At 44.9% G+C, this 25969-nt stretch overlaps 1 protein-coding gene across 1 annotated transcript in view; it reads right to left on the bottom strand.

The window, feature by feature from the left end:
• The window catches only part of brsk2a (BR serine/threonine kinase 2a), a 98592-nt gene that overhangs the window by 31793 nt on the left and 40830 nt on the right, over positions 1 to 25969 (bottom strand). Inside the window, exons 2-3 of the mRNA XM_068739024.1 lie at positions 8216 to 8310; positions 463 to 548 (exon numbers count right to left, since the gene is read on the bottom strand). Coding sequence (XP_068595125.1) covers positions 463 to 548; positions 8216 to 8310 — 181 coding nt within the window. The remainder of the gene's footprint in view (positions 1 to 462; positions 549 to 8215; positions 8311 to 25969) is intronic.

Below are 25969 nucleotides of genomic sequence, written 5' to 3'. Positions count from 1 at the left end.
AGCTTATTATTATTATTATTATTAGCTTCGTTAACGAGCAATGAAGGGGTCAAAACTGCTTCGGCACATTGAGACCAAGAACCCTGGATTAAAAAACAAGAACCCGGATTAAAAGTCAAGAATGTGGAATTTATGAAACAAAAATACGTGACCATGAAGGACAGAAGGAATTATTGAGACCACAATTTATGGTGAGTAGATATTGGTGTAATATTTATTTAATAGTTATTGCAAGTGAATAATCTGAAGCTTATTGGCAAGATTATATTCCTCTTTTGTTTTTTATTACACCCCCCCCCCCCCCCCCGGCATGAAACCGGCCCGTGGCAGGAAAAAGGTTGGGGATCAATTGTTGCCCTCCAATTCAAACATTGTTCAGATATCCCCCCCCCCAAAAAAACTTTACAGTTTGCAAAATTTCCAGAAATCATAACCAAATAAAAATCAGCAACTGATACTTACAAATATTTTTTATTTTCGTAGACGTCATGAAGCTTTAAGACGTGTGGGTGTTCTATGAGCTTCAGAATTGCTATTTCTCGCTCCACCTGCGTGTGAGAGGGACAGAGGGAGAACAAGCCATTAGTACAATGAAGTTCCTAAAAGCACTCTGGCACCATAACGGTCCTCTCACTGAAGTGTGAGGTAGACAAACCAACGCTGCCTGTGGTGAGTTCTTACGTTTCTGAGGTTACCTATGAAGGTCAGAGACAGAGAGACACACCTGAGAGGCAGTGAACTGGAATGACACTCGACAAAACCAACACAAGATCTCAAGAGGAATAAGTTAACCCATGAAAGGGGCTGACTGGTATGTTCTACCAGTCGAAGGGGCAAAGAGAACCTTTGGCCACACTCTAGGTGGGTTCAGGCCAGCGAGCACCATCTCAGGTGTAAAATAGAGTGTGCTTTAAAAACTGATGGAAAACAGGTTGCATTTGTCTTATTCCACAAAATATATTTCTCTGACAAACAATCACTGGTGCAGTAAGATTTCTTAATGCAGTGGCTGCTGCTGAGGCGACCATGAATTAGCTTGATCATATAAGAGTGAAATAAACCGTCAGTTACATATTGTACATTTCTGTCAGCAAAGAGCAAAGGCTAAGGGTGAGGGTGGTTGAAATGCCCACTCAGTCAGAGACGGTGGTCGTACATAAACACTACACGTTACCCGGAACGAGAACATGGATGAGTCCACACAAGATTACAGGTGATTTTTTCCTTCCAGAACTAAGATATATTGGGAGCACTGCGAGACCGATGAGGAATGAACTTCACCAAAATCAAGTAGATCAGTTTAAATTTGCATCTCCATCTCTGGGAGTTGTCGTCAGCATGGAATCCACTTCCACAGAGCAATCTTTAGCCCGCTCCGACCCCGCATGTAGCCGTCTGCTCATCCTTCTTCCTGACCTTTCCTGTCCGTCTTTACCTCCCTCCGTGACTGACAATGACGGAGATTAAAAGACAGTGTGAGCTAAATGCACCGCCTCATCTCGACCTCATCAAAGTCATTTTTCTTCGTGACTTTCCCGTGACAGGTTTCACGCTGCTTTAATGTCACTCTCACTTTAGTTTCAAGAACATTGAGTGGAATTAGGTCCACTTATTGCATCGTGTTCTTTCTCCCGCCTTTCAGTCTCTTGCACACAGAAGGAAACACAGACATTTGTGTCACCTCCCCTCAGCAAGCGAGTGAACGGCCCCTCGATACCGAGATCTGAGGATCAAAGTCGAGGGGGCAACCATGTGTGTCAGATAAAAAACAGGGGTGGCTGCGCCAGCCTGGGAGCTACAGTGCATGCATGGATAGAAAAACAAGAGGAAGAACGACTGAATACGAGACGAAGCGTAGACCATGTAATTCACTGCAATGGAGAAAACCAAAAGAGAAATGTGGAGCAGATTGACAGAAAGGGAGCAGAATGGTAGTGCCAGCTCATCCCCCTGAGCCACGCAGCTCTTCTGCTGATAATTAACACAACATGAGCGACCTTTTAAGCAGCATCATGTATCAAACTCCCCTTGGGCAGTGAAATCACAACAGATAAGGGAATAATGCATGATCGTCAAGAGATAAAATCATGTGACTATAAAAGAAAAAAGGATTATTCCATGCAGGGGATTAAAATTAGTTCCAAGATTATTGCTTATTTGTTCAAAATCTTTTAATGTAGTAAATCACAACATTTAAGGTGTAAATTCCTGAACAATTATATTACGATTGTCTGAAACTATATATAGTGAATACATTTGATTTGATTTTTTCAAACAAAAGTTGAGGCTGGCAAGTAAGATATTCCGTGGACAGAGTCTCTATCATTAGTTAGCACATGTTTTAATCCCTATAATCCCTTCCAATATTCATTACCTTTCATCAGAATAAAGGTCAGTAAGATCGTTTTTTTTTTGAGGTGGTGAAATAGCTATAATTGTATTTCATTTGTCTGACTTAAGTAATAAATAAATAAAAGGGTGTATATGTATGTATATGCATTGCTATATAATTAGCCGAGGTCATCCTCGACAAATGGAAGGTTATATACATCCCAGGATAACCTTGATCATAATAGAGTATGATGGCAGAGGCACGCCACAGCATGCAGTAAAAGAATCTAATCACGGCCTTCTTCAAGCCTATTGCACAGACTGGTGGGTGGGATGAGTGGGATTAGAGTGGGATTAGAGTGGGACGGGCCAGGAAGAGGATAAAAGTGAAAAATATAAGATGTTTTAGTGCCTAAAGCCTCTGTGGGATCAGTGGATCTCTTTGTTGGACACGTTATTGTGTCGCCCATTCTGTCTGACTCCCTATGAGGGGGCTGGTAAGGTGACCTTGGACTGCGTAGAGATATGAAATGCAGATTAATGAATGGGTAACACACTACAGACTGTAATAATTACATTTTAGGATTATCTCTGGTAATTGCTTAAATCAGCAAAAACAAAAACTGCAGTTTTCTCTTTGTGTATGAGGTCACTGGGATTGTTTGTGAAGGGAAGCATGGGAGTATGAATTTGGATGCTCAAAGGATGCTGGAAAACTTATACTGTATTCCAGTATATCTATTTGGGCTTCACAGACTCGCTTCCTCTAAAATGATAAAAATGAAAGAAAACACGACAATGTTAAATTCATTTCCACATGATGGGAAGTCGATTCAGGAGGATTACGCTTTACATTCTAAGGCTTTTATCTTATTTCTCCTACCATCCTTTTGTTTTCACCTCTGGCATGTAATCAAGCCGCTCAACCGATGCCTCCCCACCCAGACCTTACAGAGTCACCAACATCACGATTTCCACCACCTCATCAGCCACCGCCACCACCACCGCCAACGCCGGTGTCCGGGCTAGTGGTATCTTGCTGCTACCAATAAAACGACAAACATGCGTTATTTAAAGGATTGGCCAGCCTTGGAGAAAGGTGTGCTGAATGTAAAATACAGCACAAGCAAAGTGAAAAGGGTCCGGTCATGTAGACGAGGACAGTAACGCATGGGTAATAAAAACCATTCTGTGTAACTGTTCAGGCATACCACTTTTGACAAATCCCGTGTGTAAAAATATACAGTGCATGCACGTCACGTGCTTAATTGGTGTGTGCAGTGATAGAGTGAGTGAGACAAGGAAAGAGAAGGACATGTTCTTGAGAGTGTGTTAATTCATTAGCAAACAATCCCCACAGGGGCTAAGACGAAGGAGCCGATCAAGACAAACGGTCGAACGCATTTAACCACAAAAAGCTCAGATATACAGGATCATTAACAACGTTGGTCTGAGCTAATTTCACGTCTTTATTTTCAGCAGCTAAAAGAAGCACAAATGAGCCAGGCCTGTGCATCGTGACTCTGCCTCGATGGAAGCTAGCAGGAACGTGCTGAATACAGATGCATTAGATGATGCAACACCGGCTCTGATGCCACCGTGCTAGGAGGAGGAGGATAGCTGCATCGAGGTGACACAGTACTGAATGCGTTTATGTCAATGATTCCTAATTGCAACTACACACCACAAGTTAGTCTGTTCATTTTTTATTGAGATTAGCACGTGTCAGTTTTTATCACTCATACAAAAGTACAATTTTTGATTGAACTCGAAATGAATGCAGATTTATTTATTGAAATTGAAAGCATACATATCTGTGCAGGTGGCCTCACAAAGCCCTGGCTTCCCACTCAGCGCCACGTAAAGCTTGATGGATCAGTGCAAAGGGGCACAAGATATGAAAGCCATTCATTTCAAGGGGTGCCTGCAATGTCACTGCAGGAACACCGACATGAGAGCACAAAGGCACGCACACACACACAATGTAAAAGCACCACATTTGCCTAGTGTGCCACATCAAAGATGGGAGAGAATGGCTAATCTATAATCATTAGGAGGGACGGGCAGAGATGCCATGGAGGTGTCAGGATAACAAGATTAGACCTGCTCTGACATTCCTACCTCTCGGTTGCTGCAGATGTAGCTTAATGGCTGTGGATTACACAGATTAAATAGTTGCATTGGTTTTATTGGTATAGAGCAGGCAAAATGTCCTCATTTAAAGACACATATAAACACTACTGAGCTGCTAATTAATGAAAAATGAAGACTAATCCCTGTCAAGCTGTAATGCAACTGTCTACAGCTCTGTGCTGTATTGTTGTTCTCAGCAACTCTTAGCATAGCACGGAAATTATTCGCTTCAGGGGGCAATTAAAACAGCATGATTTTGTCATCTCTTAACTCATTTTCTCTCACACACAAACTATTTTATTTTATCTGGAATATTATGCTTGACATCAAGAACAGATTCAGCAGAACTCAGCGACTGCCCCACGCTGACGCTACCCCCCTACCACCGCCATCATCAAAAACAGCAACGCCATGTAGAAATATCTGCTCCACAAGAAATCCACCCAAAGTGTTCTCCCTTCATCTTTCCCAATCCTCCCCACAGATGCACCCTTCATCCTGCACACTGCATCCCTCCTTCCCTCCGTTTCACTCTGGGCTTGGGGACAGTAGAGTGACTTTGAAGTTTTGCTGCTTCCGGAGGAGAGAGAGTGTCAATGGCTAATTAGCTGTCCTTATCCCAGCAGCAGCAGCAGCTCCCGGGCTCAGGGGGAGAATCAGAAGCAGCATGAGCAGCAACAACCCACTGCTGCGTGCTAAAGATACCCTTAGCCTCTGCTAGTTGTTAGTATTAGGGGCTATCAACCCTAGAATAAAGCGATTAGCGTTGTTCCACTCGGCAGAATGATCGGTACATGGTACCAAACACGACGCAGTGAATCCTGTGGCATCAGGGATCTGGTTTTACTCTGGTGGTAGAGATTCAACTCCGCCATTGTGCCCAATGTGATCCTTATTTTACAGAAAGAGCTTGGACGTTTTGCAATATATTTTTTCCTGTTTTAATTCTCTTTAATTAAGGCAACTCTAACTGCTTGTATTTGGGCATTTGGCATTCAGAAGATTGGATTTTTGTGTGTAATGGCAGGGCTCTGACTTGTAATGTGTCTCATGGTTTTGTGTTATATTATGTAGGTACAGTGCATTGATATTTTTGTCCATTTCTAAAATTCCACTAACTTGCAACCTTGGGTTTATTTCCCAGGATTCTGCATTGCTGTGTGAATTGAAAATTGTTCGTATTATATTAAATCCAGTGTTGTAAACGCAGTTTGAAGTTGACCTTCTCTTTGAACATGTGCCAGACAAAGTCTTTCTTTGTTACTCATTAATGATTCATTAAAACGTCACTTTTTGATGATGATCCTGTAAGTACACACAATGGCCATATCACGTGTGTGAATGTCACACTGAACAAAACACACACATGCTCAACAGGAAATATTAGAAGAGACCTAGGTGCACCTACTAAGGCGTGCTATCTTGTCTCAGCAGGGTTTCCATCTCTCTCCCGAGCCTTGGTCTCCACCCCTTTCTCTTGCAACCTCATGCCCCCCAGAACAGAGGGAGGCTGAAAGAATGTCGGCTGTGATTCAGAAACATAAATACTCCCTCGAGACACAAACGCGCTCAAATTCACATTGTTGTTTTTTTGCCTCATCATTGTATCAGTTACTGCATTAAGTAGTTGTGAATTGATTACTTTATTCATCAGTAGTTTCATTATTTCCTGTGGAAATATCCTTGCTACACATCTGCTCATTCCGGACACAGAATTCGACTCGTAATCCAACAAGGTGGATAAAGGTGCTGTAGACGAGACGATTGAGGTCATCTCTTCTACAAGAAAATGGAGGATGGGTGGATAGTACCGGTACTACAGTCAACACGGCATCGTCGTCATTCCAGCATCATTTCCAGTTGCAAACCGTTCCATCCTCTACCTTTACGCTCAGCGGTACAAAGATAGTAAGTCAACCATTGTGTGCTATTTCCTCCAGCGCACATCCCTTACACACAGTGTATTCTATTGTTGTCTGTTTCTTTATTTTAAACATGATAACTCCACGGACGGGCTTTCTGCTGGGCTACACTTACTCTTTGAAGAAGTCAAGGCTCGTCTCCTGGTAACAAACTGACAAGAATTTATTATCCAAGACAATTCAATGTCTTTTTGCTTCATAGCCCGAGGATTCAACTTTACTTTTCAAAAGTTCAGCTCACAGGGAGTGGAGGAGCAACCAGTCAGTCTATGAAATTAATGCTACCCATCAGACCCCCCCCGTCAGGAGAAGGACACACCTGTGTATGTATCATGCATATGAATACATCGATACTAGCAATGCACGCACACCTGTCCAGCAGAGTCAGATTCTCCCCTCATGGCACCATGGGGACCCGAGACATTAACATATTAAAAGGTGACATTCCACATGTTTTGCCCAAGGACACTTCGACATGCGGACAGTCAGAGCTGGGATTCGAACCAACAATATACTGATCACTGGGCGACCCACTCTACTCTACATTAACACATTAAAGCAAAAATATTATAGGTTTACAGCAGAGAAGAGATTTCCAAACCCTGTGAAGCACAAGCGACGCAAAATACGATGTTTACCCACAAGTACACAAAGACACACGTTTGTGCATCTAAGCCTGAAACCACCTGATTAAGAAGAAAGAAAAACCTGGGTCAGCATTCAGTTTGGAAGGCTTCATTTGAAATGGTGCTTTTGGCATTCACTCCCAAACTGTCCTTTTTTGGGAGGAATACAACTGCCTGGATTCAACATAATTCACTCCCTAAAGAAATATATAGGCATAAACCTACTGGCGCGCGCACACACACACACACACAACCAGGACACGCACCCGGGGCCAGCAGCCGAGCTCAGTAATTGGCTCTGAACTGCAGCTTCAGCAAAAGCCTTGGTCGCGTCAGAAAGCTGAGAATCAGCGCAGGACAAACGTTGGACATCCTGCTACCGTCCCCCCGCTGCCCCCGATTACAATAACTAATAATACATATTCAGTGCCCAGGAGACTGAAACGACCCGTCTGAAAATATTACACCGCCCATTGAGCCGAATGAGCGACTTCCAGAGCAAAATGGCGATGAGCACGCAAAGAAGTTGGGAAGACGCTGGCAGAGCAAGATGCTGATTATTATCGGCTGCTGATCAATCAGAAATACATCTCAAGTCTAACGATGCTGCTTCAAAGTGATTTTCCATTTGCCGATTAACCTATAACCTGAGAAATCCTCATGCATTCAGCTTTCCAGCTCGAAAGCAAGCAGTCAAGAGTGGGAACTTCCCTCTCTGCGTGTCCTATGAAAGAAGAAAGAAGAAACCTGCTTTATTGGTTCCATGGAGGCTTTGACTTCTGACTCAGCCAGGTGAAAATCAGCCATTTATGAGGCTTCGCTATGAAATAAGTCATTAAAAAAAAGAATTCTACACCAACAATTGGTTTATGTACAAATTTGAAGTGAAGTGAAGTCCCGGCTCAAAAACAGTCCAACTCGTAGTCGACCTGGTTCCTGCAGACAGTAGGCGTTATGTTCGAGACCCTCAGTCAGCCCAAAAGTGTCTTTGTGGTTGATGAAAATGTGAAAACCGATGACGTGAAACACCTTCAGACCACATTTTCTTCTTTACTCTTTACTTTGCTAGTCTTCTCCTCTATAGAACGAATCGGTAAAAACAGAAATCTGTTAATACCTCGTGAAGAAGGGACTAAAGAACTAGAAGTGGAAAAACAACTTTAGCAACCTCCACTGTAACGACGATGAAAGATGCAAACGTACCTTCATCAGTACCGACTCGCTGAGCTTCTCGCGGTTGACGATCTTTATGGCGACCTTCTGGCACGTTACACAGCGGACTCCGAGCTTGACCAACCCTGTGGAACAATCAGGAAGAACACACGCGATTAGATCAAATCCATCCCACAGCTGATCTAGCGTATGCGTGTAAGACGCTACGGAGCGTAATGTGCTCCGAGCCAATGTGTGACCTAAATGACACCTTTAAAATATATATATAATGTACATTTATCCAGCTGGTTGAAAAACGTGTGACCTCATGCACAGCATGCTGATAATGATGCCGGACAGTTCCTTAAATGAATAAAGGCAGCACGTGAGTGAGTGGACCATTTGTGCTATTGATTCCCACAATGCACTGCTGTAATGCAATCGCATTGGGTTAGCTCAAACATACAATAAGAGTAACCAGTAAAAAACAGCCATTATAAAGCCCAAGGTCCGTCCATGAAAGGAATCTATCCAACAAACCGAAGCGCGGGAGAATAAATAATCATGTCCCAGAGCAACAAAGTAGAAAGCTTTCTTTGAGCCCCAACACAAACACGCTCACGTACGGGGAGATTCGGGCTTTTGATTCATGATTCCGGTCGGTTCTATCCCTCTGCATAAGAACTAGTGTTATATCATAAATCCTGTGATTTGCACTAGAACCGCGACAGCAGCTCCCCGGCGCTGCCGTGGCAAATGTCCCCAGGTAGCCGTAGTTAAATGATCAACAAGAAACAAAAGTAGTAAACAAGCAGGAACACCACAACAAGTACACAGCGACAGGGTACAAAGTGGAGTGCTTGTGTGTACTCGATGCAGCGGAGCCACCACCATGCGCCTGCACACACATTAGAAAGATGTTTGCATCAAATAAATTCCATACACAAGCAAATGTTGATTTCCCCAACGGCTCACAGGGACTGCAGGGAACTGGAGGTTTAACTTGGTCAGCTGCACCATTCCCGCTCTGTAGTGGGCAAGGCATGGACAGAATGTCACTTTAATACAACCGAGAAAAACAGCAGCGCTATGCTATGCTGATGAGAAGCAGGCGTGTGGGGTCAAGGGGCTACGAGGAGGCAGTGATACAACAGAGAAGAGTCAAAGAGGAGAGCGAGAGCGAGAGAGAGAGAGAGAGAAGTACAGGTACATAGAAACAGAGGATGATTAAGAACAAGACAGAGAGACAGAGGGGAAGAAGAGGGAAAAGGCAATGAAGCCGTCGAGCAGAGGAAGCCATTAGCACTGTGATGCTAGTCACATGCTAATGGCTGCTATAGAGAAGCTCATAAGGCATGCTAAAGGCATTCAAGAGAACACGTGAAAAGTGAACTGCCTTATCGCCTCACTATCCATCTTCCTCCGGTGCCGGTTTTCACGGGTTCACAAGGCACATTAGTGAGAGGGGAGAGAGGCTGGAATGCTTTTGTAAATACTTTGTGTACGGACTGCAAAAGGAGATGGGAAGAAGTGGCACGGGGCCGAAAAAAAACATTCAGCTTAAAGTTTAAATCACAATGTGTCAGCAAGGCATAAAATCTTTGACATATTACTATCACTTTGGTGCTACATGGTCCATTAGATTCAACACTAAAAGGTCACCACCTGACTATTAGGTCAGAGGAGTGTTAATATTCAGGATGAGGCCCTAAAAGCGGAACGGCTCTGCAAACATGGGGCTACTAGCATAAATACATTGTCAGTTTACACAATATAGGAGTACTCATTAACTACAATTTAAATACTCGAACCTAAAAAACATGCAGTGCTTAAAACTCAAATGCCATCACGTTTAAAACTGAAATGACTTTAAAAGGATACTTAAAAGGATACACATTCATACTGTTCATTCTCTTAGTCTGATTTCCATTCAAAGGTTATTGAGCTATTTCTAGTGGACCGTAAAATGCTGCTAGCATGAATAAAATAGCAGCATTTTAAAAGATGACGGCCAGGACGAGTCACACGACTGTCTGTCCTCTTTAGGCCACCAAATAAAAGCCCCCAGCCGGTTTACACTCCTCGATAATTCCTCCCTTTTAATGTGCGATCAAAAGATCATCTTCAACAACAGGAGAGATGAAGGGCATGAACTTACCTCACAATGATTGCCCCGGGACTCGACCCTCAGGTCTGCTGCACGTTGCGTCCAATTCATCTCTGCGACGCCATAAAGTGCTTCTCAATTATTTCATGCCCCCCCCCGAAAACAAAACACCCTTGTATCCTTATTAACATACAAAGAAATATGAAAAAGAAAGAAATATAGATTAACTTACAACAAATAATAACTTTATTACCATTTTTCCAAGTCTGCAACCGAAAATAAGGAAGTCAAGTCTTTCTTCTTCTCCCACCGGATTGTTTACAACCGCTCTTCTTCTGCTAAGCCTCCCTGCGCGCACTCTGACAATCAGGGCGCCACTGCCAACTACCGGAGTGGATGTGCAATTACACTTTACTCTCGTAAGGCAAAAAAACATTTTCTACGCGGTCACAGGCGCCCCCCCGCCCCACCATTTGAGAACCACATAACCTGACATCATCCTTTACCCCCCCCCTTCTCTCTAAATAACAACGCGACTGTCCGATACTCCTCCACGTTTCCCCTGCATGAAGGGACACCCCAGATGAAACCATTGGAGCTTTGGGAGAAGACTGGGATTCATCCAAGTATAAACTGTCTTTGACCGAGAGCACAGAGGATCAGAGCCTCGCCTGGGGGAGACGGAAAGATTACTGCTGCAGCTGACGATGCCTGTGCATTGCTTTATTACGCAAAGAGGCTTTAGGCATGCAAATTCAATGCAGGTCTATACCGACTGCATGTCTACAGGTGGAATCTTTGTCAAGCTGATGCGTAGGAGTGCCTCTGCATGGGGAGGACAAGCTCCAGGTTGTGATTCAGTGTCAAGTATAAACTGGACTGGACCAGAGACACTTATATCGTCACATACTGAACACGCTCATATCTTTCATTAACACACTGCAAGCTGTTCAGAGAGCCCGGGTGTGCATCAATCTCCTCCCAAATCAATAGCATGCAAAGCTCTTGCCGTAACAACAATGTCAGAATAGTGACAACCAGGCCGGGACAGGCCGGGACAGGCCGGGACAGGGCTGGGGAGGCCGCCCTCGACTGACCCCAGGCCTCTATCGTTCTGTGGTTCATGATCTAATGTGCATGGTGGGACTGCTGGAGGGGGACCGGATGGGAACTTTGGTCCATCAGAGCTGAGCAGCATTTTGATTCTCTGTGCTTGAAGCTGCTGCATCGAGCCAAAGTCATGGTTTCATTCATTCATCCATTCATTCATTCATTTACGGAAGGAAGCAAGGAAGGAAACAAAAACAATAAACAAAGTAAATCATCAGGGAATAAAATAGTCAATAAAACATTGTGATTTTATATATATATATTTTTTAATAATCAAACTCGCCTTTCTTTGAGCCCCATTTGCCTGTTTGTGTTTTTTCATTTGGTAAAAGGACCTGGTACTTCTTTTTTAGGATCACCTCCACTGTAATTACAAGCAAGCCAAGAAGGTAGTGAAAGGTTAAAGGTTAAAACATGAAATGTAACGCATCACTGATGTCACGCTTTCTGTTGACGTCTCAGCTCCCCCAGCTCATTTACATTTGGGATATAATTGAACTGTTTTAACTTCTGGCAAAAGACTTAAATCAGAATGACCTTGGAATTAAAAGAAGATGCACAACAACAGATTTACCACAAAGGATATTTTTTATTTGCAGTTGGGTGAAAGAAAATCCTCAGCTCAGACATCAACTACACGCCTTAATGAAAATGAAAGATGTATCTGGAACCCTTTGGGGTGCCAACAGGTTTTGCAGCAGGGCAGATTATCAAAATTAAATTTAGAGAGACCATAAAGGGAGAGACGTGTTTCCCATTTTATTTAAGTTCTTTAATTTATTGAGGGATTTCTCCGTTGGACCTTGTTGGCATGTTTATGTTTGTTCCCCTTAAAGCTATTTGCCCTGGCAGAGCAGCCAGAATTCACAATACCCATCTTAAAAAAACTAAAAAACAACAACAACTTGCCTCCTTAAGAGAGTTTGTGTTGTTTTAGCTCTAAAGCATGGCAATCAGTGATCAATTCATCATCAGGCAGTGGCAGGAGAGGGGATGGACCCTCACTGTGAGCCTGATTTCCCCCGCCATCAATCTGAGGCACGGAGCGGGAACAAAGGTGCTGAGAGGAGGCAGGAAGACTGTTTGAAGCTCGGAGAGGCTCTTTATGATCTCCTCCTACTACACACACACACACACACACACACACACACACACACACACTATGCTTTAAGCTGTATCTTCCTCAGCACTAGCATCCATGCGGTTAAAGATCATTACTGGATGGATTCATTCCCATCTGGAAGCAAGAGAGAGGGATGAAACAGAGATGTCTCTGTTGCACTTCTCTCACTTTTAAACTTGATCTTTCACAAGCCCCAAGTCAGTGCTGGCCGACGGTAGCAGCTTCTGCTGGCTCAACCTGGCGTGGAGAAGCTCCAGCTTCCCACTTCTGCTCTCGAAACCTGAATGCAGTATGTGGGGGCTACAGATCTGACCTGGAATCAGTGTATGACGGGAATCACGTTGTGCTACTGGCTGTATGAAAAGCCCTTGCAGCAGGGCGTGGGAATCCCCTCTACCAGAGTGAAGGGCAGAGAGCATCATCAACCATCACAGACGGCTTTGTTGTTCCTGCTCAGCTATTTTTCTGATTCCATCAAACAGCATTTCTGATATTGTCATGAATTAACTTTAATCTTTGGCCTGATCTGATCGGAACATCTTGGCATGAATCACTAAGTCCTGCTTTTTGTTAACTTTCAGCTAGTTTCTGCATTCGTTGCTTCTTAATCCATCGCCGTTTTCTGACTCATTCCTCGCCCCCTACTCGTCCTCGGACCGTTCCAGAAAGAGAGCGGGAATGCACCCGGGAATGGGAAGCTGCTGAGTAACTCTGCATTGGAGGGTTGGAGGACATCGTGTCGAAAATCAGACAATGCTCCGTGTGTCTCCATGTATTGAGCATCAGTGTGCATGTTTGCTTGGGCTTTTACATATGATCCACAGCTAACATTATGAAGCCCTAACAGTAAAACGAGTCGTGGAAGGCGATAAAGTGGCCTTCAATAACGCATTGTGAGGCACGGATGAGAACAAGAGAGCGTTGCCCGAAGCAGCAAATTAGAAATCCACTAATCATCACGTAAACTCTGATTGGCAGCTCTTACAGAATCCCCACCCCTTTCAGCAACAGCCTACTCACGCCATAAAACTAAGCGAGAGTGGCACTGTCGGAGGAAAGTTCTGCCCAAATGGGACCGTCAGAGCAAGCGTGAATGAAGACACAGCTGGAGGACATGAGGAAGATGAAAGCAGAGAAAGAACCGTTTTTAGAGAGAAAGTAGCAACAATGACAAATGCAGGAAATACTGATTAAGATAGATAACGGAGACATCGTCAGAATTAGGAGGCAAAGTGAGCCTAGGAGGGCGGGGCATGCAGGGAGGCTCAGATCTATTTTTAATGCTTCTGACTAGGGATCAGCAAAAGGAATGTATAATAATTACAGCCTCATGAATAATGCAAGCAGGATTCTTTTAATTAGCCGCAGCAGGCCGATGCAGCAAACCACGTGTGTGCACATACATGCACGCACACACACACAAACTCACCTACACCTATATGATGGCTACATCCTATATGCATGCATATACACAGGTGCACCAACGGTGAAACATGCCAACCATGTAGATTCCATGGAGAGTCAAATGTTTGGTGCCGGCTGCTGCCTGCCGTTTGTTAGATAACCCCCAATAGAAGTGTCAATTATTAAACATCCGACTGGATACTATTAGAAAACCATAGTACAACATGCTGGCTGCATTTTACCCACACCAACATGAACCTACACAGACGAGGTGCAATTTCTGGCATACAAGGGGAAGAAATCTGACTCAAACTTTTCTCATCTCAAATTCAGCTTGAGCTATTTCCTTAATTAACAGGGTTGGGGTGTCTACGCAACATCTTCGCTATCAAACATGGATCAAGCCGGAACAGTGATGGAAATGGATGAGGTAAAGCTCAACCAGGAAAAAATCTCTGCACATCAAGAGGAGCAGGAAACTGGATAAAAGGCGGGATGCTATTTAGTTCTTATCTGGCAACTCCACTTCTTCCATCTTCAGAGCCTTAATTCGTAACTAATTTGTGGTGTGCAAAGACAGGCTTGAGTGTGGGAGAGGATATTGGATGTAATTCGATGTCTCACTGCATCTTCGTCTCCTGATTGGACTTTAATTGGCAATGAGGGTGCTATGCTCACAGTTTGGGGCAGGCAGGGGAGATGACGGCTCGAGCACATGGACTAAAGATCAGCCTCCCAGCGGTGTTTTAGCAGCAACATCAAAAAACATGTATTTTCAGAGGTAGACACTTGATCTCACGCAGCTAAACAAAAGCAGGAACAAATGCAGAGGAGACTCCAAGGCCCCGGAAGCACTAAATCCGAGACGTGTGTGAGACGCTGCACCTTACACAGCATACATTGAGTTTTAATCATCTCCCATTACTAGAACGTTCCACACAGGAAGAGTGAAACCTGACGTCACATGCAGTTCTTCACCGTTAGCGTGTTCATTCTGAGAGCAACAACCTTCATTTGACCACAGACAGTACTGTGGTAAAGCCTAACCCTAAGCCGGTCTATGGAATCACGCTGACATCGTGCCACAAATGAATCCAACGTGCAACACCTCACCGAAGCTTCGATGCACATTTATGTTTTCATTGAGATTCGTTTGTCCCATTGTCCAGCACGAAGGCCGAGATGCGTGAACATCACACACACACACAGGACAACGTGCTTCCTGTGCTCAGAGCTGATATCCAACCCAGGTTTACTGTATACTTTTATACTTTCATGCTGGAAACTACAATAAAATGTGATATTCCCCCCCCCAGTTCCAAAATACTGCTGTATGCTTTCTGGAATTATTACCATTATTACTTTATTCATTTGCCTTGGCCCGACAGCAAGGAGGGGTGACCGATTGGGGGGGGGGGGGGGCTGTTGACATCTCTCTCGCAGAGTTGGGTGAGTTGAGGGAGTCTTCTGGTTAAATCAATACAGCGGCAGCAGCTAGCTCATTAGCTAAGCCACCGCTGCATCTCAATGAGGCCGCATGGGAAATTCTAGTAGCCACGGAAAGACCAACCCCTCCAGCTGTGGTCCCTCTATCATTTTTATTTTATCCTCTATTCCCTTTCCTCAATCAATGATTCCGTCTTGCTTTCCACTTGTTTTTGTTATTGCCTGATGTGTCCTTTTTCTCCACGTCCCCCCAATGCAGAAAAAGGTGCAGATGCACAGCAAAAACGGAATAAATAAATAAATCATAAAAGAAGAGGAAAAGGAAGCCCTAAAAGAATGTTGAAAGGTAATCTAATAATGTGTCTAAAAATATAATATTAGAGAGGCAGAGAGAGAGAGAGAATTAGACCAGCAGGGAAACAGAGAGAGAGAGAGAGAGAGAGAGTATTAGACCAGCAGGGAAACAGAGAGAGAGAGAATTAGACCAGCAGGGAAACAGAGAGAGAGAGAGAGAGAGAGAGAGAGAGTATTAGACCAGCAGGGAAACAGAGAGAGAGAGAATTAGACCAGCAGGGAAACAGAGAGAGAGAGAGAGTATTAGACCAGCAGGGAAACAGAGAGAGAGAGAGAGTATTAGACCAGCAGGGAAACAGAGAGAGAGAGAATTAGACCAGCAGGGAAACAGAGAGAGAGAGAGAGTATTAGACCAGCAGGGAAACAGAGAGAGAGAGAGTATTAGACCAGCAGGGTCTGTTCAGCATGACTTCAGGGGGGGGGGGGGGGGGGTAAAGCTAAGCGATAAATTCCTCAGCGATATCCCACCACTGAGTATTGATTACTTAGAGAAGTGCTGAACTTTCAGGGGAAAATAATCGACATATTTATGAAGCAGTGATTGCCGCTTCCAAGCTAATCTGACCATTTTCTGTTTTATATGGAACAATACAATCAATCAATTGTAAATATGGATCAATATTTGAAAGCCCTCTGAGCAGAACATGAGAATACGGAGGAATTCATCAGTGTGTTAAGCACTAAGATACGATCTAAAGTCTATTAACCCTGATTAGGGGCGGGGTCAAACCTTCCACCGCAAGAGCAAAAGGTCATCCAGCGTTTTAAAACCGCCATGAAGGCCAGGCCTGTTGGAGCTACAGCAGGAAATTGATAATGATGACGTATCGATCCGCCACAGCGCACACACACACACACACACACACTGATGAGAAGGGCTGTGCCTGTACAATTATTGTGTGTTTGTGTTTATAACACAATAGCTTGCTGGGTCCGACATCACAGTCATGCTCATGAAGCCGTGGGAGGAGCCTGCAGACGTGGGAGCTTCCCTGACATGCTTAGCGCATGTTTGTCCAGGCCTAGCAGCTATGAAGCATGTTGGATGTCAGCGATGGATGAGTGAGACATCCTTCAAGGCAGGGTTGAAAGGTCATGTTCAAACAGGACATTTTGAGGAGATGCACTATCCTTGCGCGTTTGAGCAACAACTGCCAATCAAGATGCCACAAGGGCGGATGGACAGTACGCTCAGGTGGAGAGGTGGGGAAGGGCGGGTGGGGTTCATGTCAAGGGCTTTGAAAGCAGGGGGTTGCTATGGAGACAAGGCAGGGGAAGAAGTGGCTTATGATGGACGCTGATGGGTGATCAGGAGAGAGGGTGTGGACGGATGGATGTGTTACCGTCACCTGTAAATAGAGTTTAAACACGTCGAAGACAACACAGAGCAGCTCGGGAAGCCTGGGACAGGGTTAGGGTTAGGGTTAGGGTTAGGGTTAGGGTTCGCATCATCTGGGACGACTATTCTAGATTCCAGAGGAAGAAAGATGTCATTAAAATAACAAGTGAAAGGCACGAGAGTGGAGGGACCAGTACCAGCTCTAGCCATTAGGGGGCTCCCTTTCACATGCACTTTTGCCTCAGCACCCTCGGTTTCATTCACACCATCTTCAAAACGCTCCTCATTGCTCTACCAGAAGGTTCTTTGCTGGCTAGTCTCTCTGTGATTCAGATTAGTCCCCCCCCCCCCCCCCCCTCTTTATGATGGCCTCGGTTTTGCAGTCACTGCAGTCCTGTCCAGACATCATAATTTCATTGCAGAGACAAATGGAAAAGAGCAAAAGCCCACAAAACATGACAGGGGAACGGGATGCGATGTAGAAAGAAGCAGAAAGGAACAGGATGAGATTGAAAACCTGGAATATTCATTTTCTGGATGAAGAAGATAAAAACTGATGTGCTAGAATACACAACGGGCATGATACACAATGCAAAATCAACTGATCCGTAGAGTCACGGGGATGCCGACACTCGTGAGGAGGCCACGCCATTGTTGCTAGGAGAGGAGCAAGGCGGGAGGAGGAAGAGGAAGAGGAAGGGTTGATTAAAAAAAACTGTTGGAAAGAGAGAAAAGGGGAAAAGAGGAGGTGAGGAGGAAAGTGCTGCATGGATGGTGCCAATGAGGGGGCAATGACTCCGCCTCCGGAACGCTAGTGATTTCACATCACCTCACAGCTGAACACACACACACACACACACACACACACGCACACACGGGAAAGGGAAAAATACACAAAGAGAAGGGATACAAAAAAAGAAGTGCGGAAACTGAAATAGTGATATTTCCCCTTCACTGTTCCGTCTATCAGTAGCAGCTTGTCAATCACCCAGGTGCTCTATTGGAAGCCCCGCCTCAATACAGAAGCCCAGATGGTGCAGGAGAAACGTCATTCAAAGACATCTTACGCCTCTCCATTCCGGCGCAGTCTTTAAAGTTTAAACTAAAGTGTTGACGGATTAGAGTGAACGATGAATACCGATCCTTTGAGCCGCACCCCCCCCAGGTAAACCTGCAGCATCGTTAAAGCCCGAATAAAAGTGAGTGAATGCGGTTGTGTAGGTTTACGACAAACAAAGCGTCGACCTCTCGACCTGTCAGGATGCAAACTACAGTACTTTGTCCGTCCACTCATCGCGACATTCAAATCAATCAAGGGCAGACTGAAGACGGGCTGAGAGAGACGAGAGCCAGCACGCAGCATCCAGTCAAAGCCGTACGACCGCAAAAGGATGATCGAAAGAAGCGAAGGGGAGACAGAAAGAGACGTAGAAAAGAAACCGTCCACAGGAACGATGCGTGTTCCCGTCAGGGGAAAGAGAGGCCGGCTTCGATTGAGCCTCTTTCCTCTACCAAAATGGAACTCTGCATCAGACGTATCAGACGCGGTGGAGCAGCGCAGGAGCGTGGGCCGCCGGAGGAGAACAAAGGCTTCCTACAGGAACTAATCGAAATATTAGTGGCCCCAGTCAGGGGAAGAGGAGAATAGCACCACCACTACTAATTAAAAGAAGAGAGGCAGCCTCTGATCAAACGGGAGACGGGGAAGGAACGCTCTACTGTATGTACATGTTGCGTAATCTAAATGAGCCTCCACAGATTAATCCTCCCCGGCCTCAGACGTCACGCTCTAATCCACGAGGGGGAACCGGGCAGTGCTCTGCAGCTCGGTAAATACAGTCATCATCACCATGGCAACGATGCAAGGACTCCCAGCGGCGCCCTGAACAGACAGCCCGCTTCTCATCATCGAGCTAATCAATGCAAGTCACACTGAATGATCAGCGATCACTACGTGTCTCGTGTACGGCAGAAAGAAGAAGGACGATCCTTGACTCAAATTCACCTCACGGACTAGTTTAATCAGACCACTGTAGCGTGGCCTCTGACCTTTGCCCTAATGAGGCTTTATACCACTTTTAGAGCTCTGATGCTCTGACAGAAGAAACTTCATGGGTTCATTCACCTCTTGAAGTATTTCCCTGGAATGATGTTAATCACATATTCCTAACCCAAACCCAAATCTTAGAAAAAACCTTTTAGAAATTGTAAAACAGTTTAAAATATATTGGGAACTATATTTTAGCACCTGGCTGGACCTCTTCTCTTGTTCATATCACAGTGTCGTCATGCTGAATGTGATGACGCTTTACTAAAGGCTGTACTAATATTTCTACACAGTAGACTACATTAGGTCAAAAGAAGAGAGGCAGTCTGAAAATCTAGCGAGGCCTTCATTTTTTTTAATCGCTATCCCTCCGCTTGTCCCCGCGGCTCTCTCCTCCAGTCGCCTTGGATCAGCTCATCCCTTCCCCCGCTCGGGGGATCCGATCATCCTCACACCTCTCATCATGCTGCATGCCGTTCTATGTCTTCAGAATCAGAGGGTGGCACTGCCAGTCTGCCTCGTATGCATTTTATTGTGAGGTATTGTAGGCATCTGTGTTGTATTCCAGACACAATAGTGCAGAGAGACCTGAATTCCACTGTAACAGCAGCAACATGACTTTATTTCACACACACAACTTTAAATGATAGCAGCATTATTTTGATAGTCTTGAGATTTTACATCTCAACTTTAATACTACCGTAAATGCCAAAATATTTGAAGCAGATCAAAAGCTGCTTATGGCCAAAGGACAAATAGAAATGCCATCCGAACTTTAATTTAACACAATAATATTCAAAGTAAAGGAGAGAATAAGTGGGGGGGGCACCAGTCATAGCTGCGTGTGTGTGTGTGTGTGTGTGTGTGTGTCCTGCTGCGCAAACTGAAATGAGGCAGCTGAATCAAACATCTGGTTTGAGAGCAGGCCTCAGGTGCTGAACATAAAACTGCAGGGACACAAGTTTTCCTGCTTCACAAACACAAACACACACCCGCACACACACACACACACACACACACGTAATTGGCTTCAGGATGGATGTTTACAAGACCCATTGAACTCCAGCTTTGGTGATATCCTTTGGCAGAGGACACAGGAAAGATAAAAATATATCATTTAATGAATTATGAGTCGACACATGATGCCCAGAAGTAGCGCAAATGCTTTAAATGAATAAATACATACAAAAACAAAGCCAAGAAGACATGCAAGGAAGATTGTGTGAGAGTCACGTTACCTGATATATCTCTAGAACGATGTGTGGCAGTCCCTTCTTCAAGCGGCAAACTGAAAACGAACATTATTAACCGCATAGCCAATCAGCTTTATGTATTCAATTACCGTATCAAAAGTGCAGGAACTCCAATATAAACAGGAGTATGCAGTTTAATGGTCCTTTGGCGAAATGACAGACGATTAACTAAAGGAAAACAAATCTGAAAATATCTGTTGCGTTTGACTGAAAACTGAATACTTCAGACAAAACAGCAAATCATCGCCTTGAATCGCACACACTTGATCAATTCATCAAAATCTCATTGAGACAACCAAAATAATGAAAGTCATTAGCTGCAGCGCTAAACAGCAGCTTCTCTTGAAACCTGAGGATTTTAGGTCAAAAGGTGAAAGCTGATGGAGAAAAGACAGCCCCCCCCCTTCATCATATCTAATATCTAAGATTCAAGATACTTTATTATCATTATGCAAACATAATAAAATCGTGTGAAGGCCCACGGCTTAAGGCACAATATATATACACACAGAGAGAGTGAGAATCACAGGCAATAGTGCAAAATAGCAGCAGCGGGACAGGCACCGAGCGTCCCCAGCGGGACAGGCACCGAGCGTCCCCAGCGGGACAGGCACCGAGCGTCCCCAGCGGGACAGGCACCGAGCATCCATTCGGAGTCCCAGATCGCTACGAGGGAACGACTGCTTTCACAGCCCGGGGGGAAGAAGCTGTTCCTGAGCCTCGCTGTGCTGCTTCTTATTGTCCTGAACCGCCTCCCTGATGGGGGCGGGACAAACAGTCTGTGGCCCGGGTGGGTGGGGTCTGTGGGCGGGACAAACAGTCTGTGGCCCGGGTGGGTGGGGTCTGTGGGCGGGACAAACAGTCTGTGGCCCGGGTCGGTGGGGTCTGTGGGCGGGACAAACAGTCTGTGGCCCGGGTGGGTGGGGTCTGTGGGCGGGACAAACAGTCTGTGGCCCGGGTGGGCGGGGTCTGTGGGCGGGACAAACAGTCTGTGGCCCGGGTGGGTGGGGTCTGTGGCGATGCGTCTGGCCCTCCTCTGGACTCTGGAGGTGTAAACAGAGTCCAGATCAGGCAGACGGTGACCCACAATCCCCTGAGCTGTCCTCACCACCCGGGATAGGTCCTTCCTGTCCTGCGCCGTGCAGCTGCCGTCCCACACGGTCGCACTGAGACACAGGATGCTCTCTATCGTGGCCCGGTAGAAGTCTTCAAGCAGCACAGAGGAGAGTCCAGCCCGCTTCAGCTTCCTGAGGAAGAAGAGCCGTTGCTGGGCCTTCTTCACCAGGTGTCTGGTGTTGAGTGTCCAGGAGAGGTCATATTTCTATTACCCTTTGCGCTGTTATGATACTCCATTTCTTCTCAGGCCTTCAGTTTCTCCTGACCCGAGCTCATTTCCTCGACCTCCAGCATCGCGACCTTGTACAACTTCTGCTTTTATGCTTTCTGCCCATCTCTCTGCGTCTCCTACAACTTCCTTCATAAGTTTTCCTGAAGTGCTCACGGTCACGTTTCATGGATAACCCACCGACAGCTAAGATTGGGATTTACAGGCGACATTAGCTTCACCGTTTATTCTGCGTATACTTCACACACACTGCTTCTCTCGTTTTCTGCGAGCTGAGATGAGAGTTTTTCCAAACTTGATTAGATTAAATGACACCCAGAGATAAATCCTGCTTTGGAGAAAAGCAAAAAAAGCGCGACTCCACTGAAACTCGGCTGCACGAACACATTTCAGTAATTCAGTATGAAGTTTCCAGATCAGACACGCTCACTTCACACAGCAAATGAACATCTTTCTGACTTTGGCACACAATCTTTCACTTAAGTAGAAACGAGAGGCGCAATATAAAATAAATCAATGCACATAAAGAGAAAGCTGCAGTTTGTTTGTTTACAAAATGCAATGCGATGCGCATTACTCTAGCAGAGCGTATGCAGACGCAGCACACGCTAGAATTTCAGCAATTTCGACATTATTTGTCAGCAAACAACAATTCCAATTTACAATATACCAACACGATGTTCTGTTTCTGTTCACATATTATTAAGTAAAGGCATATGATAAGCTACAAGCACAAGTTCAAACACTATACACATCTATTCACAGGGGGGGGCACTCAATCTGAGCCGTGCAAACAGAATGTAAACCGAATCAGTATCTCAACAAAGCCTCTAATTCTGTGTACTCTGCGCGGAACAATCTAATAACCAAGACATACATTATTGATCATATCATATATCATATATTTTAGCATTTGTGGATGAAGCTGCAAATGTGATCGTTAAAGCCGATCCATTCAAGTTGCTGTTTTCTGTCGGTGTCGTCTATCTCATCCTATTTCTTCCTCCAATTCTAATTCTAGGTTCTTTAATGTGTGGCAAGTCATAGCCTGCACACCGCTCATGTACCCCCTCCTCCAGGACTGGAAATATTTATCAGAAAAGCCAGACATGGAATATGGTGACAGTTGAACTGCGGTTCAGTGATGGAGGCAATAAAAGCAATAAAGTGTTTCTATTATTCCCACGTCTATTTTACAAACTTAATATAAACTGACCTCCTGTATGAGGATGTGTTAAACCAGAGCCCCCCTCCCAGTCTATAAATGCTTTCCATGGGTGAAAGTGCACACACACACACACCAATAAAAAAACAGGCAAGAAAACCTGCTGGAATTCCTTCGAGCGGATTATTTGTGGGAGAGGAAACCACACAGGAAAACTCCGGGTGCGTCCGGCGGCGAAGGGAAGGAATTCACCGGTACTGGTTCACAAACACACAAACTGGCAGAGATAGATACTGCAATATTTGTGGTTTGTAGGTGTGTGTGTGGGTGTGTGCGTCCCGCTACTCATAAACCAGTGTGATCTCCACGGGGGGCCTAATCAGCTCATCATTCTTATAGTGCCACCGGCCACCCCTCCACACACACACAGAGGGAGCCCCTCCTAATGGAGGTAGAGACCTCTCATTGCTGGTATTAACCCTCAGCTTGGAGGCTCGACTTAGACCACACACACACACACACACTCTCTTAGTGGAGAGAGCAGGTACACCGATTTAGCCTCCATGGTGAAACTACAATCCACTCGGCCTGAGAGAAATAAAAGCCTCTCAGCTTTTCCTCCGATGCAAAGAAATCTTCCTGCAGCAGAAAGTAGAATCAATATGAAATGGGAAAGTAACAATGAACTAGCAATCATTTCTAGAATCCTTACACATGGTCGTAAATGTGATCACAATTTGTGCACATTTAACAACAAATATATTGACCAGGTTGCATCCTAATTACGTAACGCAGCTTTATGACTGACCCAAACAGGCTGTGTGATACGATATCGAGAACAACAATGTGTAGCACAGAATATGATATTTAAATGCTCTACACATTAAATATTAAACACTTACATCATTTACAGATTTTTCATGTAACATAAAATATCAATGTATAAATTATGAAGAGGTGAATAGGAATATCGCGATGCTTGCGTTGGAGTTAAGGTTAGCAGCATTTGAACCGGCTTCCCACAGTGACTGTGGCAGAGGTGCGTACCTGCAAACTAGCTCCTCCCTGCTGCACAAAGGTGCGTAATAATTAACAATAATTTTAACAATCTATTATCAAGTTTTTATTCCTCAGTGTGACAGAATAAGCTGGGAAGCTGCAGATGTACAGTGTGTCTATTTTTAGTCATATAGAGATGCTGTCGCTGGTCTCCATAGGGGTTTCAAATGTTCCCTTTTCTGGTACATTTGCAGCCTCCAACACTGACACGGCAGAAAAAAACAGAAAGGCAACCAGGCAGCTGCCAATCACTGAGGTGTGCCCATCTCTTAAAAGCACAGAAAGAAGTTTCCAACCACCGTAGGGATGTAAGCCGGCTTTTTACATATCGGGATGCATGTCTTTGTTGATGCACAAGTCATTATGAGAGCAGCATGCAGATCATTCGATGCGCACGTGGACAAAAAACAAACTGAATGTGAAGGAGAACGCTCAAAGCTGCAAAGGAGGAGACGAAATCGTCCCAGTGTGTGAGGGCTGCTTAATGCAGTCACTGGCAGCGAAAGAGTATTTCATCCCTCCACCCCTCTGTTCCTCACTCACTCCCCCCATTCCTGCCAGCATCATCATCATCGTCACCAGACTGCAATGATGCAGGAAAAGCAACGCCGAGGCGCAGAGCGAGAGAGGGGAAGATGCTGAGGAGAGAAAGGCTCCATGCAGAGAGGAGATGGAGGGGAGAGCAAGAGGAATAAATAGTCGTTATGGGACTGATGTATAATAAACTGCATGAAGGAGCCTTCAGGGAAGCATTTTGAGAAACAGAAACACACATTACATCTGTGAACTCTTCGTGACTCAGCCTCATCCATATTTAGGAGGATTTCAACACTCAGATTGGTGAGGGCTTCCATGTAGATGCGGCTGATTGGTGGCGTCTGCGCTGCAGTCACTTCGGGGCACCAGCAGGTGACATGCAGCAATGCATTCTGGATCCTTTGGGGTATATTTTTAGTACCGTTTCGTATTTTCACATTCAATTTGTAAAATAAATAAAGATGACACCCAATTTGCTCACTTTTCTCCTCCTTCCAACATATTTTTCAGAGATTACAGCACAATGCATCTGCCAGTAGAGACGGTAGCAACACGTTGCCATGACCCAAATACAGCCCTGTCGCATGATGATTGGCTCAGAGAAGAAGCTTCAGCAGAAGCACCTTTAAAATTAAAATGTATATAAGAGTGAATGGACCGGTTCCTCCTTTTATCGGTTTAGCTGTCCCTCTTTCTCCTCCATCCCTACACTGCCACTCGATCATTTCATTCCTCATTTTTCCTCCATCTTTCCTCTACCTACATCTCTGAACTGGGTTCAATCAAAGACGTGCAAAGAGAGACAGATATAAAGTGTGAAAGATGGAATGAGAGACAAACAAAGCAGAAGACGTTTGTGTCCTGCTTGACAATTCAGCAGAAGCAACACACTTGTGACCTATTTTAATATAGACATGCGCACCTTGGAATTCCTCTTCATGCACAGTACGAACATTTGCCCCACTAGACGGCAGCTGATTCTCGTGGCGTAGAGGTATTTGAGCTGTGGATGAATCGAGTCCTCTGAGGAACGATTACCCATTAATGTCAAACCTTACCTTACTACCATCCCTCTTGATATGCATAATGCACTTGTGTGATTGTAAGCAAGTGCTCCCATGTCATTTGTGTGCACACGTCTCATTTCTTTAAATATGTTCCACAGTTTTAAACTCTTAACAGATTGAGGTCATCTTAAAGGCCAAAATGTTTTCTGCTGCCACAAGAAGCCTGAACTCGAGAGGAAAGTACTGACATAAATATCCGAATATGAAATCCTAAATGTCATTGATATGGTGGCTTGTCCTGGGTGTGAATAACCCTGCCACTCGCCCAGATCCATAAACTCCTCACACTACCAGATAATCACAACCGAGGAGTGAATCTCCCGTCGTGAGAGCCCAGATCATTCCATTTTAATCCATAGAACATCCTAAAGGTAATCCATACATCCATTTTTTCCGCTTTGCAGGTCGCGGGAGTTGCTGGAGCCGATCCCAGCTTGCTATGATAAATA

Source organism: Brachionichthys hirsutus, chromosome 5 (assembly GCF_040956055.1).
Source record: "Brachionichthys hirsutus isolate HB-005 chromosome 5, CSIRO-AGI_Bhir_v1, whole genome shotgun sequence".
NCBI classification, from domain to species: Eukaryota; Metazoa; Chordata; class Actinopteri; order Lophiiformes; family Brachionichthyidae; genus Brachionichthys; species Brachionichthys hirsutus.
This window is presented reverse-complemented; position numbering and strand designations above follow the sequence as displayed.